Source organism: Hipposideros armiger, unplaced genomic scaffold (genome assembly GCF_001890085.2).
Source record: "Hipposideros armiger isolate ML-2016 unplaced genomic scaffold, ASM189008v1 scaffold_129, whole genome shotgun sequence".
Taxonomy (NCBI): Eukaryota; Metazoa; Chordata; class Mammalia; order Chiroptera; family Hipposideridae; genus Hipposideros; species Hipposideros armiger.
In genome coordinates this window covers 2,636,305-2,652,315 of record NW_017731479.1, presented here as the reverse complement: position 1 = coordinate 2,652,315, position 16,011 = coordinate 2,636,305, and the positions used below count along the sequence as shown (strand labels likewise).

Here is a 16,011-nt window from a genome sequence, read left to right as displayed (position 1 = left end):
GTTTTTCTCAGTAGTGCATTTCTCTTCTCCAGTGCCCTTGGTTTCCAGAATATGTCCGAATGATGTCTGTCGCATTTGGAAAAGTGGTGCCAAACTGCGCGTCGATATCACATTGCTGGGATTTGAGAACATGAGCTGGATAAGAGGGAGGCGTAGTTTTATATTTAAGGGAGAAGGTGAGTGATTCTGTTGTAGTAACCACCACTCATGCTAAGTCACAGAGTGATTTGTAACCATCAAAGCGCGTCCACATTCATGTGCCTTATCTCGTCCTTTCTGGGGCATTTTGTTGTTGTTCTTATTAATTATTCACCTCTCGATTCCTGAATCTTATTTGTCTATGTTGTTCTTTTGTATGTATCATTTACCACCAACGCTGTTAGCCTCTTGACATGTGTCTGTCTCACGTCCCCGAGCCTTTGAGTACAAGACCCTGTCTTGTGTCTCTTTACATGCCATTCCATAATCAGGCACGACCCTCCTAATGGCATGGCTTACCCAGTGTTGTGCATAAATAGTTTATATTGTGTAATCACATATTTTAAAAAAGTACACAGATAAATGCGTTACTCACAAAGAATGCACATTGTTTTGAAGTCTGCATTTTGGGGAAGATGGCCCAGAGTCCATGAGTTTGGAAAGCTGGCCAGATAATTCCTGTGCAAGTAGGTAATTGATAATCCCTAGTCTTTTATCAGACGGCACCTGGGGTGTGGATTAGAAAGATGATGTATTTTAACATATGCCGCTGTCTTGTTTTTGCCTCTTTCTTGCATTGTGCTGAGTTATGCCCTTGTTCCTATTAACAGACAATTGGGCGGAGCTGATGGAAGTCAACCACGATGACAAAGTGGTCACCACGGAACACTTTGATCTTTCCCAGGAAATGGTGCGCCTCACTCTGGACTTGATGAAGCCAACAAGCCGGGAAATTGAGAGGCGGCTCACAAGCCCAGTCATTAACACCAGCCTTGATACTAAAAATATTGCTTTTGAAAGGTACAAATTTAGGTTCTGCATTTTAATGTCTCATCCTTTTACTGCCATTTTAGTGGCATGTGTATATTGATAGGAAATTATGGGTGGATTGGGATTCTTCTAATATGGCAGTTTAAGCGCTAGTGGGTTTTAAAGTTGATCTGTGCTCTAACCAAATAGAAACCATAGCTGACATCCTCCATCATATATCATTTTTATAGCACCTTGGTTAAGTCTTGGAGAAATGTTTTCATATTCTTTTATGGGCTCTTGCTAGTGGATTTGACTTGAGTTTTATTTTTCTTTTGGTGTTTGGGGATCTACAAGGCTCCCTAGTCCCAAACCATGGAGCACTGAGCTTCCAGAAGCTGGAATTGATCCAATACTGAACGTGGCTATGCTGATATTGGGCAGTCAAATTCACACTTACGTAGTTAAATGTGGTCCTCTCTCCCCAGCTCCCTTACCGTGAGGCCTAATAATTTAGAGCAAGAGTCTGGAGAGGTTTCAGTTCTATGCCAGACTCTACCCGAAGAAACCTCTGGAGAGGTCTGTGTCTCCGTTAACCCAAATGAGAATACTGTCTCTGGTATCTGCCTCTGGGCTGTGAGAGGTGTGTAGGGCCTTTGTAAGGGAAGTCGAGGCCGTCACAGCTGCCAGCCTGTGTTTCTGCCATAGAGCATGCTGAGCCGAGGGAGCCTGTAAGAGCCCTGAATGTTTGCCTAGGATGTCACATCCAGCTCTCCTACACCAAAGCAGCATAACGTGAGCTAACACTGACAATATTATCCTGGATTTGGACTTTCTTTTCTCTTAATAAATATACTAACTGTCCTATCTTTTTCTTCTTCTTTTCTTCTTTGTTTCCAATATAAAATTTATTAAAACTGTGAGTTTTCTGTTTAGTCACACGTAAGACTTGTTAAGTGCCCTTTGGCTCTAATTTAGATTGAGCTGTGGAATTAGGGTGTTTGTAGCAGAAAAGAAACTCGAAACACCAGGTATGCTGCTGCTGTGGTAGTGGCACTCCCCTGAGGCAGGGTCAGTGCCCCATCGCCAGCCTACTCGCACCAGCCTCGCCAGGCGACAGCCGTTGTCTTCCAGGGACAGCCAGGTTGAGGGACTGACCGTGGCTTCGCCTGGCAGGCTGGAGAAGACCCATCCAGGCTTTAGTGTATGCGTCTGCAGGCAGGGAAGGCACTTCAGTTTAGGGCTTGGTTTGCAAAGCTGGAAGGTAGAGGAGCCTGCCCTCACCGTCACAGCCCAGCAGTAGGGACAAGAGTTGAAAGAACCGAGTGTCGTCGGCCGGGCTACTGACTAACTGTGCAGCTTTGTGCAAGTGGCTTCATCTCTCCGGGTTTCTGTTTCTCGGATGAAAGAAAAAATGGAGTGAATCTAGGGATGAAGTCTCTGAAGTCCATGGCTCTAAGTTGTCCTCAGAAGAGCCACTGTTTCCTCGTAATTCATCAGCAGAGTCGTTCGAGTCATTGTTTGTTCTTAAATGTAATTTACGAAGAGAGTAGATGGTTTCTGGCTGTTACCCACTGAGTATAGATGGGAAATGATGGCACGTTCCATTTGTCCTGAGGACTAACTCACATTTTATATTTGTATGGTCACAGGGTTTTCAAACCGTTCAGGCTAATCCTCTTTTTTGCAACTGACAGTGGGTTGCTGAGAGAGAATTTCCGGAAGACAGTTTTTTTGTATGTGTGGTGCTCAGAGTTAAATTATGGGATCAGTGAGCTTCTCGTGCATCGAGCAAGGATTTGAGCCACTCGAGTGTGAGGTTTGCTGGTAGAAAAAAGTGCATACCTACTTCTTACCGGAGGTGTGAGTGTTCATGTGATTGAATTTGGAAGATGTGGCTCTCTTATATTATGATAGTCATTTTCATCCATTTTTTCCTTCTCGCCTGTTACTTGGGGCTTGCACATTAATACCCTTCCTGCAGGAATGTTTGGCCTGCTAATATATACCCTCTAGTTGCAGTTTGGGGTTTTCTCTTCTCTGAAAGATTATGCTCTGCCCACCTTAAACAAAACATTCCCTTCTATCATCAGAGCGTTTCTCCAAACTGTGCGGCAGCCTCCGAGCCCCAGTGCCTGCTAAGTGGCCTTGGTATGGTGGTCACAGTGGATACAGGCAGAGGTGAAAATGGCAGGGGAGGGAGGCTGGGTGTTCTCCTGTCATCTTACCCAGGGCCAAGGAGTTGTTAGAATCTTGGCTTTAAACTAGGATGTAGTTTTTGACTTTATTGATTTTAATAAGTAAACTGTCAGAGGGCTTCTGGTCAAGGCAGCAGAGTAGTGGGAGGGCTTTGTCAAGTAATTGGTGCCTGATTAGTGGATGCTGCTGTCTGGGTTAGTACTTGCTCAGATTACCCCCAAAGGAGATGCCTCCACTGGATGGAATTCAGTGTCTCGCATCACCATTGAAGAACTACCAAAATAAATTCCTTAATTTTCAAAAAAACAAAAACAACAAACAACAAACAAAACCCTCAGCTGTCAGAGAGTGGGAATGGAAAAGGAAGTGGAACAGCCAGCATTGCTGCTAGAGCAGAGGGAGGTGAGTGAGGAGCGTGGTGGTTCCCAGGCAGAAGAGTGCAGCTTCGTTTTCTCAGTACACGTGCAGGATGAAGTGGAGCAGGCCTAATCATCTTTTGGTATCTCGAACGACTGTGTGCCAGGAAAGTATTTCCCTTGCCAACATGTAAGTGATTGAGTGAAAGACAAGACACGGAGGATTGACTTTGTGAATCAAAAGGAGTATCTCGATTTTCAATTATCAGTGACTAAAAGGGGACTGTGGTTTATTAGTCATTCAGGTGTGGTCCCTCGTCCCCTGTACCCCAGGATTATTTTATTTCTGAAATGTCAGTTGGAGATAGCTGGCAGTTTGTGTAGTCCCTTTAGGATTCTTTTCTCTCCCTCCACGGGTCATGGACAGCTAATAGGAAAATTACAGCTCCGGTCCCTCCTGTCTCCGATGGGCTATAATACACATACGAAACCCCTTATACCTCATCTGACCTAATTTCATTTACCAAACCCCATTAGAAGAAAAGCAAACTGGAAACACAATATGCAAACACTCACATACCTTCTTTGTGACTTGGCTAACCTGCCACTGTTCCCGGAGCTTCCTGTGTGATGTCCCACTTCACTCCAGGGTCAGAGCCGAAGGCAGGCAGGTGCTACGCAGGGCCAAGCGCAGCGGTCATAGTGCAGCTAGGATGTGATGTCCTAGACAAAGGGGCAGTCTGGTCAGGGCTCCCTGATGAGGGGTAGCATTTCCCAGGGTGCGCTGCTTTGAAAAAGAAACAGAGCCTCTTGGCTGCTCTTGGTTCCTAAATACATTTTTTTTCCAGGAGTGTGTTGAGTGGAATAACTGGGTTTTTGGGCACTTTACCAATGCTGCAGCTGCTGCTGGAATGCTGGGCTACTTTAAAAGCAGTTCCACTGAGCTGGGACCAACGGCTTTCAAAACTGCTTTTAAAATTCTTTCCCCCTGTTGCACCAAACCAGATAAAATGTGTGACTCCCACACCATTTTGCGAGCATTAAGATCATTAACGGCTTCTCCAAGCAGCTCGCCACGGTCATGAGTTCCTGCCCCCACCCGCTTTCCTCCGAGGAGCAGGGTGGTCTGCACCTCCTTGTTCTAAGAATTACTCATTGAGATGCAGCAACTTAAGGGGACAGAGCCACTGTTACCCGTGCCCATAGTTAAGATGACCCAGATAAATGGTCTGACCCAGATAGCACCTGTGGCGAGCCCTTGGAAACTGGTCATCTTCACTCACTTCTTCAGGACAGCTGTCCAGTAAATGTCACCACCTTTGTTGCCTGTGCTGGCAGTTTTTGTAAAGAAGCCAAGAATGGAGGCTTTCTATGCCGGGGGGTGAGGCAAATTGATTAATAAGTGTGGGAGGGGGGTGGGGGATGCTTAAGCCGTCTGTCATTGATAACATCCTTTTGTGGACAGTCGGACCATGATTTCCAAGTGTCCTTCACTAACTTAAGCCGGGGGAAAAGCTATAAAGGCTGCAGGGATGAATCTGAATGGCATTTTGTACATGTAGAAATTTGTGGTGTTCACTTTTTATCAGAACTAAATCCGGATTCTGGGGCTGGAGGACAGATAAAGCAGAAGTTGTTAATGGTTACGAAGCAAAGGTAAAAGGAAACTCTTAAAATAAGATTTAATATAGTTATGTAGCTTCTATGCAAATGAGGAGTCTGTTCAGATTTTGTCATGCATCTGTGCCATGGAGATGCCCTGGGGACTAAGTCCTGTCTAGTGTGCCTCTCACTTGGATTTTTATCTCACTTGACTTTCAGAAAATGGGATAGCATGTCCCAAGGAGGTCTCTAGTTATGCCAAAGAGGAGCAGTGTTGTAGAGAAATGAGTACAGGTTCCAGTTGTCCTGTGGTAGAAATGACAATTCCTTAATTCTTAAAAAAAAAAGGAAAGAGAAAGAATTAGACTGAATACGCTTATTCATCTTTTTTTATAATGAATGTGTTAAAAAAAATTGTAAAGTAGCTTTTATGAGTCTCCATTTTTTTTTTTTAGGTAGGCAAATTATAACCAGCAGGCTTACAACCCCTTACGTGACATCAGTGAATTTAGAACATAGTTGTCAGTCATGGTGGAGACAGCTGGCATTTTGTCCACTGGAAGGCTGTTTCCTGGCCCGCCCTTGGCCCTGCAGTACAACAGGGATTGATGGCTCACCGTGATGGATCCAAGCACTGCCGAATCCTCTGGTGACCTCTGAGCGAGCCGAGAACGCTGATGTCATGCTCAGCAAGATACATTTAGTAACAGTCGTTCCAGGGCTATGTGTATTTCCTGAACCTTCGAATGTTGGGAATCCACGTATGGCAGATACAGTTAATTCTCTGTTAACCGAGATACTTGATTTTCCAGACCCCCATAGTCTCCAGTCAACCTCGATAACAGGGCATCTTCTCTGGCAGTTAGTAATTTTTGTCAGTAATTTTTGCCGGTGGACTGTATATCTTATCTGCTTAGAGAGCCTTGTGTTCTTTCCTTTTTCCTTCTGCCCAACAGATGGCTAAGTCAGCCCTATTATAAGATGACCGCAAATCAGGCAGGTTTGGGTGCCTTACTTAGCAAACTAGAAATCCAGCGGGAGGCCTCAATTGCCAGGACATTCTTTGAGAGTGTTTAGCAGCTGGAAGGGCAATTAGGGAGATGCAGCCTGTCACTGTTAACTCCTCAGTATTTAAAACTCTCAGATGCGCAAAGTGACTGCTGATGCATTCTAAGTTGATCGCTTGTGTATTTTCTCTGAAGGATCCTAATGAGCGTTAACCATTTCTCATTTTTATTTTGCTGGATTTTTTTTTTTTGGGCTTCAGCATTCTTGCTCTTGCTATGCTTATTTTTTTGAGTTTTGATTCCCTGTGTCACTGTTTTCTCTTGCACACGTCTCTCAAGGTTTACACAGTAAACAATGTGAGTGTCATAACCAAAATCCGGACAGAACATCTGACTGAGGAAGAAAAAAAGAGATATAAAGGTAATCCTCCTCCCCCCCCCCTTTTTTTAAATTGGGGAACAGTGTGTTTTTCCAGGACCCACCAGCTCCAAGTCAAGTAGTTTCAATCTAGTTGTGGAGGGCGCAGCTCAGTGGCCCATGTGGGGATCGAACTGGCAACCTTGGTGTTATGAGCCCTGTGCTCTAACCAACTGAGCTAACCGCTCCCCCCCCCCATGCCCCCTTTTTTTAAGCCTGGAGAGAACCTTCCTTGGCACTCTTAAATTTGGAGGTTGATGTAATCCAGTGGTGCTAATCCTATTCCTAACTTCCTTTTTATAAAAATTTCCTAGTCTGACTTATTCTTAGAGGTATTTCCCCATAGTTGGCTTCAGCTAGAATGAAAACCATTCATGAGAACTTGTTTATGTATTATGAAGAACAGCTGTTAAATTTGACTAAAAAAATAGATAAGGATATTGGAGAATATCTATCACTGGAATGAGTGATTTAGTGCAAACTTACCACGATGAAAGATTTGGACAGAACTTGGGCTCTGAGCAAAAACATTGCCAATACATAGTCACCATATCCCAGCTCCACTAGTGACTGGTTCTGTGGTCCTGTGAAGTTACTTAACCCCTGTGCCTCAGTTTCCTCAAAAATGAAATGGAGGTGCTGCTCCCAGACCTTCTTTAGTTATTGGGAGGATTAGATGAGTTACTACATGTGAACCTTTAGCATCTGCAGTATGTGGCTAGCACACAGTAATTGTTAACGCACCATCGTTGTTAACTGCAGCTACCATGATACTGACTCCATTTTGACAGATGAGGAAACTGAGGCCTAGGACACATGGGCAGTGACGAGCCCGGGTGAGAACTGGAATCCAGCTCTGGCTCACTTCCAAGTCCAAGCTCTTTCTAGTATTCTGTTTTAATTCTTGTAACTGTTGTTCATCTAGTTTAGAGATCCTAATAAAAAGTGTCCTACAAAGGATAAGTTAGCTGATGGTTATTGTGGATGATTTGATCAGTCTGTCCATAAATGGATTTCCTAGTGCAAGTAGCTTGATCAAAAACTTTAAAATACGATGAGAATTTTTTTCTGTAGTCACAAGTACAGTATAATTATTAGACATTAAACTTTCCCCCTCTCTGTAGCGGACAGGAACCCACTGGAATCTCTGCTGGGAACCGTGGAACACCAGTTTGGTGCTCAAGGGGTAAGTTGAAGAAACAAACTTTCAGTGCAGTTGAAAGGAGATGACATTTCTATGCTTGGGATGGCATTTACTGAGTCCTGAATGCGCCATTCTATTTGAAAGGACCATAGAGGACTTCCAAACCAGAACTTGTGAGATACCCTCTTGGAAGAGAATTAGATGAGTGAGTCTTTAAAAATAAAGATGTTAGGGGACGGGTAATGATGAGAGAAATCAGGTGCCTTCTCTCTTATCGGTTATAAACTAGGATCTCTCTATAAAAATGGAACTTAAAATTAAGATTCAGGACTTTATATTTGAACAGAGCACCTTAACAGACATTTTCTTACTTGATCCTCACAATAACTATATGAAATTGCTACAATGGATGCCATCAAGAGTCAAAAAAATGAAATTACCTTTCCAGTGTCACAAGCTAGAAAGTGACAGAACTGGAACTTAAACGCCAATTCCTCCAGCTCTCCCATAGTTTATATATTTTTTTCTCTCTTTTATCCTTTCTGTAATCAGGAGATAAAAATGCAAAGGGGGGCCAGCCGAGTGGCTCAGTTGGTTAAGCGCTTACTCAAGAGTGTGAGCTCTGAGCAACAGGGTCGCCGGTTCGATTCCCGGCTCAAGCTGAGCTGCCAACAGGTGGCAGGATGACTCAGCTTAAAAAAAAAAAATGCAAAGGAGAGTGGAGAAATATTTTAATGTGGAGAAATCCATTAGACTTGCATTTTTGTAGATTTTCTTGTTGTGTGCAGTAACTTAATAAAAAGAAAGTTAATGACTAGAACTTCCTGACCTGTAGCTGGTTAACATACCCACCTCAGAGACTGAGTGCTATAGGCCTCCACTTGTGAGTCTCATTTGGCATTTCTGATTCCCATGAGTTCTGACTCGGCAGGACCTTACCACAGAATGTGCCACCGCAAACAACCCCACAGCCATCACGCCTGACGAGTACTTCAGTGAAGAGTTTGATCTGAGAGACAGGGACATCGGAAGGCCGAAAGAGCTCACGATTAGAACACAAAAGTAAGCGATTCAGTGGCCATTTTGTTCCAGAATTGGGCTGTTTTAGGGGGTGATCTTAATTCTTCTGCCCCCTTCCTTTAAAAATAATTTTAAATAAACTTGACAAAAGCTAACAGTAGATAGCCCATCTTATTCGCCCTTCTCCAAATAGAATAAAGACTGATAAGAATTCTTTATTTTACTGCAAACACGCTTCAGCTGACCCAATGAAACGGTTGCTACCACTTAGCAGTATTTTTATGCTTCCTACCGATTAAGGCTCTCGCCGGAAGTTGTAGTGGAGGCCATTTTCCTGATTGCCAGATTTCGGAGTGATCTGAATTTCTCATGGGTCTAGTTCCTTCATGGCTCCGAATTATGAGATGTAAGCTAGATGGGAAGACTGTGGCGTAAGGAAGCTGGGGTTGTCTAGTCTACTGTCAGAATTCAATTTCCCTGTCTGGTGGCGATGCCCTCAGTCTTATCTCGGTCAAATCCTGCAGGTTTAAAGCAATGCTGTGGATGTGTGAGGAATTCCCTCTCTCTCTCGTGGAGCAGGTCATTCCCATCATTGACCTGATGGCCAGAACTAGTGCTCATTTTGCAAGACTGAGAGATTTCATCAAATTGGAATTCCCACCTGGATTTCCTGTCAAAATAGGTACCGTGAACCACAGGGGCACTTGTAGGTTCTGCCCTTTTTGTGGGTGACAGAATGTGCTTCAGGGAATCATAACACTCTAGGCAAAAGTAGCTCACAGTACACATAACGGAGGTCAGAGTTATTCTTTAGTTTCATTTGGTTTAAAGAAGTGTCATGATTCTTAGTTCATTTTGCGTACCAAAATTAGGAGATTCTCCAACCATCAGTTCTGTTTATTGATGGTGATGACAGATGTAAAAAGGCATAAAACTGTGACATATTCATTGTTTTACTATCAGACCTTACTTAAGTGAAACTTCGAATTAGATAATTGAGGAAAACAGTTGATACCAAGATCCTTTGATGGGCCTAAACTAGTATGCATAGTACCATATATAGTTCATATTACTTGTGAGCACTTTACATTTTGGATAGTTGTACATTCATGACACGTGAATCCTGGCTCCATCACTTACTGTGATCTGGGAAAAGTTGCGTAACCTCTCTGAATCTCAGTTTTCCCAATAGTGTATTGGGAAGGTTTGTTATAAGGATTAAATTAAATCATACTTATAAAAAGTACTTGGCATGGTACCAGCATAGTAAGCACTCATGGCTAATTATTAAATGATGGCTGCAATTATTGTTCTCAGTAAAGTTTATAAAAGCTTTTATTTTGTTAGAAATTCCCTTGTTTCATGTCTTAAATGCACGGATTACATTTGGAAACGTTAATGGCTGTAGCACTGCTGAAGAAACTGTATCTCAAAATGTGGAAGGGACCCAGGCCAATTCAGGTAAAAAAAAGTTGGTTCTTCATGATTTTTTTAAAAAATTCAGTCATACTAATTTTGTTTGAAATTTGGAGTATCTTATGAAGTAGATCTCTGTGTTGAATAAAGAAAATTTTAGATTTAGTTTGTATTAACTGAAAAAAACAACCCCACCTCAATTTTCTCAGGCCCCTTTGTCATTAATCCAGTTACTATTTGGATTCTATTGTAAATGGATTTATTTTTTATTTTCCAGTTACTCATTGCTAGTATACAGAAACGTAATTGAATTTTTTCAGATTTTAGAAATTGTGGTAAAATAATATTGTCTTAGGCAAGTTGAAAGATACTCAGGTGTTTGTTTTATATTATCACTTTTAAGTTTACAGATATATGCACTTTATTTTGTATGTTTACTATATTTCATAATAAAAAAGGAAAAAATAAAAAGACACATTGGTGTGACGTGTGTATATACACATCACGTTCCTCAAGGGACATATGAGTAAATGCTGATTACCTCTGGAATTTGGAAATATGAGAAACGGTGTAGCGAGAGAGCTTCACTTTTCATTTTATAGTCTTCTGTATTTTTTTTATGACTATGCATTAACTTTATTACTAAAAAATAATAAAGGCAAAAAGAAAAAAGCAATATTCTGGTACTTTTCTCTGTCAAGATTATTCTTCCTCAAAATCGCTCTCACATTATAGCAAACCTTGATTTAATCATTTTAATCTTTTCATTTTTTTTTTTAATCTCAAAAAATGCTTATCCAGTTGAAGTGGAAATTTATTTTACTAATTCAGGCCCTGGACTGTCACCTTTTGTGTTTCAGCTTCCCCCGTCACAAACTTTGAGGTTGATCAATCCGTGTTTGAAATTCCCGAATCTTACCACGTTCAAGACAATGGCAGAAACGTGCATTTGCAGGATGAAGATTACGAGATCATGCAGTTTGCCATCCAGCAGAGCTTACTGGAGTCCAGCAGGAGCCAGGTGCATTTTTCAGAATAAATGGAAGAGCCCTCCCATTTGGCCTCAGTTTTTAGCTAACCCGAAAAACTGAACTAACAAGTTTGGCATATTTATGGCATTTACAGAGATTATTTGTATTTTATTTTATTTTTTTTAGCTGAGCCATCCTGCTACCTGTTGGCAGTTCAGCGGCAGCTCAGCTCAGGCCGGGAATCGAACCGGCAACCCTGTTGCTCAGAGCTCACTCTCTTGAGCAAGCTCTTAACCAACTGAGCCCTTCGGCCGGCCCTATTTGTATTTTATACACCTGGTCTTTTACAAAAGCATATTATATGAGATATGCATCTCATAATTTGTATCGTCCCATCAGCATCATTCCCAGCATGTCTCCTGACAGACTTTCCTTTTCCACATGTTCACCCATATAGCTACTAATCATGTATCTTTCAGTGCGCTGTATAATTTTCCAGTTGAAATAGTAAATTTATGGTAGTTTATATGATCATATTTTCCTTAGAATATTATCTGCATGTCAATAGTGTCATAAGAAGGTTTGTCAATTTTAATTTCAATTTCTTCCCTAAGGAAGACCAATCATTGTGTTGTGTTCGCTCAGTAAGGGGTCTGATGAAAATGTTGGTTGAGTCTTTACTTTTTTTTTTTTTTTTACTCAGATGTTTTATTCTGTTGTAAGGGGTATAATCCCAAAGTCTCTGAGTCTCTAGCTAAAGGTAGAGTTAAGCACAGGACAGGACAGCAGCAGAACAGTTGCCTTTTGTCCTCTGATGTGGCTCTTCCCCCAGGCCTCCCCTGCCTGGGACAGTCCAGGGCTGGAGGTGCTCCTCCCCATCATCATCTCCTTCTGTCCCTGCCCCGCTGTGGCTTCCCCCAGCTCGCGTTCTTTGACATTCTGGCTTTATCTTTGAGCCTTAGACCTTGAGCAATGTGAGCCCCCCTCTTCGCCTCCCCATTCTTAGAGCCATTCAGTTTTCTGAGGCTGCTGGGCCAGGGGCCAGACCCCGGAGCTGGCATCTTCCCTTTGGGAGGCCTCCTGGGAGAAGACAGCCCCTGGACGTCACTGTCAGTCCAGTACACCTTTTCTTTCCCTATACATGTGAGCTTATTTTTTTCCTCCAGTATCTACATAAATCTTGGTGACCATAAATTTTGCAAAAGGGAGTGGCCAAAGTCACAGACGACAAATCCAGTTATGTGCCAGTTCATCATGAGGGGTGGAGATACATTGTGAGAAATGTGTTGTTAGGCAATTTCATTGTTGTGGAAATCTCATAGGGCACACTTACACAAGCCTAGATGACGTAGCCTACTGCACACCTGGGCTGTATGGTATACCACCATCATATAAACGGTCTGTCATTGAAACCTTGTTATGTGACACGTGACTTGAATTATGGATTCTAATCTTGCTCTAAAACAATTACCTGCTTTGTTCATTTAAACTTTGCCCGAAGTTAGCTGTTTTTAATAGACTGACTTTGTGTCAAGTATGTTAGTAGTATACCATATACTACCTGACATTTGGGTGTCATTTTAGAGATAACCCAAGTCCCTGTTAGTTTTTCACACAGCACTATCAACCATGGGCATGTAAATCTTTTTAATTTGTTCTCACTGCTTTCATTTCCTTATCAGTATGGCACATGTTTCTTCTAAGAGTTACTTACATCCATGATGTTTGTTTTTCCTAGGAACTTTCAGGACCAGCTTCAAACGGAGGGATCAGTCAGATGCATGCCTACGATGCCCAGTATGAGAGGTGATTGACATGACTCTTGATGATTAAACCGAAGCTGGCACAGGCACTGTGTACATGCAGCACTGTGCCTGGGGGGAGGGACTTGACGGAGTGTTAGCTCTCTTGCTTCCTCTTGTGGCAGTTACACATTAAAACACCTCTGATCTCTTGGTAGCTGAGTTTCCAGGAATGGGCGATAAAATTGCTGCCTTGTTCACAGGCCAGTGCCATTGGCTGACAGGCCCCGAGGAAATGTTTTCTGATTGGCCTGATCTTCTGAGAAGACTGGTTGATCACACAGTGGGAGTTTATACAATGTAAAGGATAATGACATTTTGGGGAAGAGCTACAGAGATGATTAGATTTCTTTCTTCCTTTGTTCCTTCTCTCCTTCCCTCCTTCTTTCTCTCCTTCCCTTCCCTCTTTCCTTCCCTCCTTCCTTCTCTCCTTCCCTTCCCTCTTTCCTTCCCTCCCTCCCTCCCTCCCTCTCTCTCGCTCTCTCTGTCGGAGGAAACCAGAAAGGTTCATTATACAAAGCATTTTCCCATACTTTGGGCACATATGAAAACCTGTTGAAGAACTTGGATTTTGCTTTAAAATACATCCAAGTTCAATTCCTAGCCCCATCACTTTTTAGCTGAGTGATGTGAATCCTGAGCAGGTTTCTTAACCTCTCTGAACCTCAGGTTTCTCACCTGTATACAGCACCTATGCCCCCAGTTATGTGGGACTGAATGGCATCACGCACACAGGGTGCATATCAAGTGCCTGGCACAGCATGCACTTGGTAAGCAGTCAAGAAATGTAGTTGCTGCTGCCGCCATGATGATGATGGTTATCACTGTTTCTTTTTTCCCCTCTTTTTCCAACCCAGGGCCATCCAGGAAAGCCTCCTGACCAGCTCCGAAGGCCTGTGCCCTAGTGCCTCGAGTGGGCCGAACCGTTTTGATAGCGACTTGCAGCTGGCCATGGAGCTCTCTGCCAAAGAGCTGGAGGAGCAAGAGCTCCGTCTCCGGGAGGAGGAGGCGGAGCTGCAGCAGGTCTTGCAGCTGTCTCTCACTGAGAAATAGGCCTTTCTGCCCCCGGGTGGCACAAAGCAGAGGCTCGGGGCTGCACGCGAGTGCTGCTGCGTCACCAGGGCCCTGGGGCTGAGGGACACAGCAGATAGCAGCTGCCCCCTTCTTTACACCGAGGTGCAGGGCCTGGGACTCCAGGGCCATCACGATGCTCCCTGGGGAAGGGGCTGGGCACTGGCAGGCCCCATCTCCAGGCTAAGGGGAGGAGAGCATCGTCACTTTTCATTAGCTGTATTGGCTCGCAGCTCATGTTTTTACTACCAGCTTTAGACAAAAACCCCAATCCCCGCAGGTTTGTAGATTAATTTTTACCAAGGAGTGATAACAAAACAAGTTATTGCGGAGTCAGGTGCTTTTATATATGAGAGCAGCAGCCTTTGTAGAGTGTGGTTTATGAAAATTTATGAGATACTTCTTTACAGTTCACCAAAGAAATGGATAATCTGTGCCGATCTCTTTTATTTTTACCTTTATACAGGGTTTCTGGGACACAGTCACTGTTCCTCCTGCATCTCCACTGTATTCTATTCCTTCCGCTCTCAGCTAAAGTTAAAGAGGAGAAATGTACAGGATCTATTTTAGAGTAGGGTTAACTTTGCATCCAATCCAGATATACTAATGACCACGGATGTTGCCTTAGCCTTAAGAAATTACTAATAGTTTCAAACCACCTCACTCCACTTACGGAGGGATCTGATTTGAATTTGTAAAGGCAGTTCCTTTGAGAGCAGGATCCTCCAGGCGAAATCCAAAGCAGCTAATCCTGGCCCTGCAGGAACCGCGAGGAGAACCTGAACTTTGTTCTTGAAGTGGGCAGGCTGGCCAAAATACCGGAACAGCACAGAACCAAAACAAGTGTGTGCGCTCCACGCAGGATTTCTCCCTAGACCCCACCACATGCCCTCAGCTCACTTGAGAGGCAGGGGTGGAAGTCAGAAAAGGGAGCTAGCTAGCTACACAGGGAACTCAATGGCGCTGAATTCAAAAGGGAACATGATTCCACATTGCTTTTTAGAGTTCAAATCAACATCTTTCTGGATAAATATATTTTTTAACAGAATCTTTTTATTATTTTTAAAAGATAGAAAAACGACTACTCCCATCAGTAGCAATACAAGGTTATACATTTTAACCAGATTTTCTCAGGCCTTTTTTGGATACCTTTAGTAGTTAACTATTTTGTGTAACCCTTCTGTAAATAACCATCGCACAACACCCAGAACCCTGGGGAATACAGCTGAGGGCACCCTCACTCTGGCCCCTGGATTCATTCCCACAGGCTGCACTGAAATAACCTGGTAAACAATATCCTCCTCTGTTTTGCATCAGTTTCCTATGTGTTGGCTTCTTTTGGGATGAGATGGGAAGAAAAACAAACTGCTGTTCCAGTCGAACTCTGTATCATACAGTTAGCATTGCCAGTAAAACGTTCCTAGTCACAGAGAATTGTGCTTTTGATTCCATCTGCCTTTCTTGTCATGGTCTGACCAAAATTCCTTCTCCGTACACAAGGCCAGTATATGCAGCATCACGTTTGTTTCAAATACACCCCTTGGCATTTTGTTTACTTAGTATTTACCTTGAGTGAGGACACCTCTTGGAAATGGCCGCAGTCAGGCCACATTGTTTACTCACGAAGGTGAATCTGTTTGCATTCCGTTGTTGTTTCCTGATGTCCGACTTTCTCCCGGGAAGTCAGTTAAAAAAGGACTGAGCTTTTTGTCAACCTGTCTGCAGCGGTTTTTCACACGTGTTCACTCTCAAAATGCAAATAAAGACTGCTTCCTTAGAGGGGCTCATCCAATATCCCAGACGGCCTTTGAGTCTTCTTTTCATGTTGTTTTTCTAGTCACTGAATGTACCACTTCCTGTTATGTTATTGGAATGCCCTCCCAATGCTCAGTTGTATATCACAAAGGTGACATGCTCCTCTCAACCTTCCTGCCCAGTCATGCAGTGCGAGCGCCCCATGTTTCTTGCTTCAAATGGAAACTAAAAGCCAGCCAGTGTCGGGGCTGCTCAGAGACCCCTCTGCAGCCCTTCTCTTGCAGATGGACTGGCTCTTAGGA

General features: G+C 43.2%; 1 protein-coding gene across 2 annotated transcripts in view; it reads left to right on the top strand.

The window, feature by feature from the left end:
- Positions 1 to 15,751, top strand: part of ANKRD13A (ankyrin repeat domain 13A) — a 29,770-nt gene extending 14,019 nt beyond the window's left edge. Inside the window, exons 4-14 of one of the 2 annotated variants that reach the window (XM_019649108.1) lie at positions 15 to 176; positions 810 to 999; positions 5,093 to 5,159; positions 6,452 to 6,533; positions 7,655 to 7,716; positions 8,606 to 8,736; positions 9,219 to 9,376; positions 10,042 to 10,155; positions 10,971 to 11,131; positions 12,820 to 12,887; positions 13,741 to 15,751. In XM_019649108.1, the coding sequence (XP_019504653.1) occupies positions 15 to 176; positions 810 to 999; positions 5,093 to 5,159; positions 6,452 to 6,533; positions 7,655 to 7,716; positions 8,606 to 8,736; positions 9,219 to 9,376; positions 10,042 to 10,155; positions 10,971 to 11,131; positions 12,820 to 12,887; positions 13,741 to 13,936 (1,391 nt within the window). In that variant the 3' untranslated portion in view covers positions 13,937 to 15,751. The remainder of the gene's footprint in view (positions 1 to 14; positions 177 to 809; positions 1,000 to 5,092; positions 5,160 to 6,451; positions 6,534 to 7,654; positions 7,717 to 8,605; positions 8,737 to 9,218; positions 9,377 to 10,041; positions 10,156 to 10,970; positions 11,132 to 12,819; positions 12,888 to 13,740) is intronic. The other variant, XM_019649107.1, reaches the window with a different exon arrangement.
- The last annotated feature ends 260 nt before the right edge of the window (positions 15,752 to 16,011 follow it).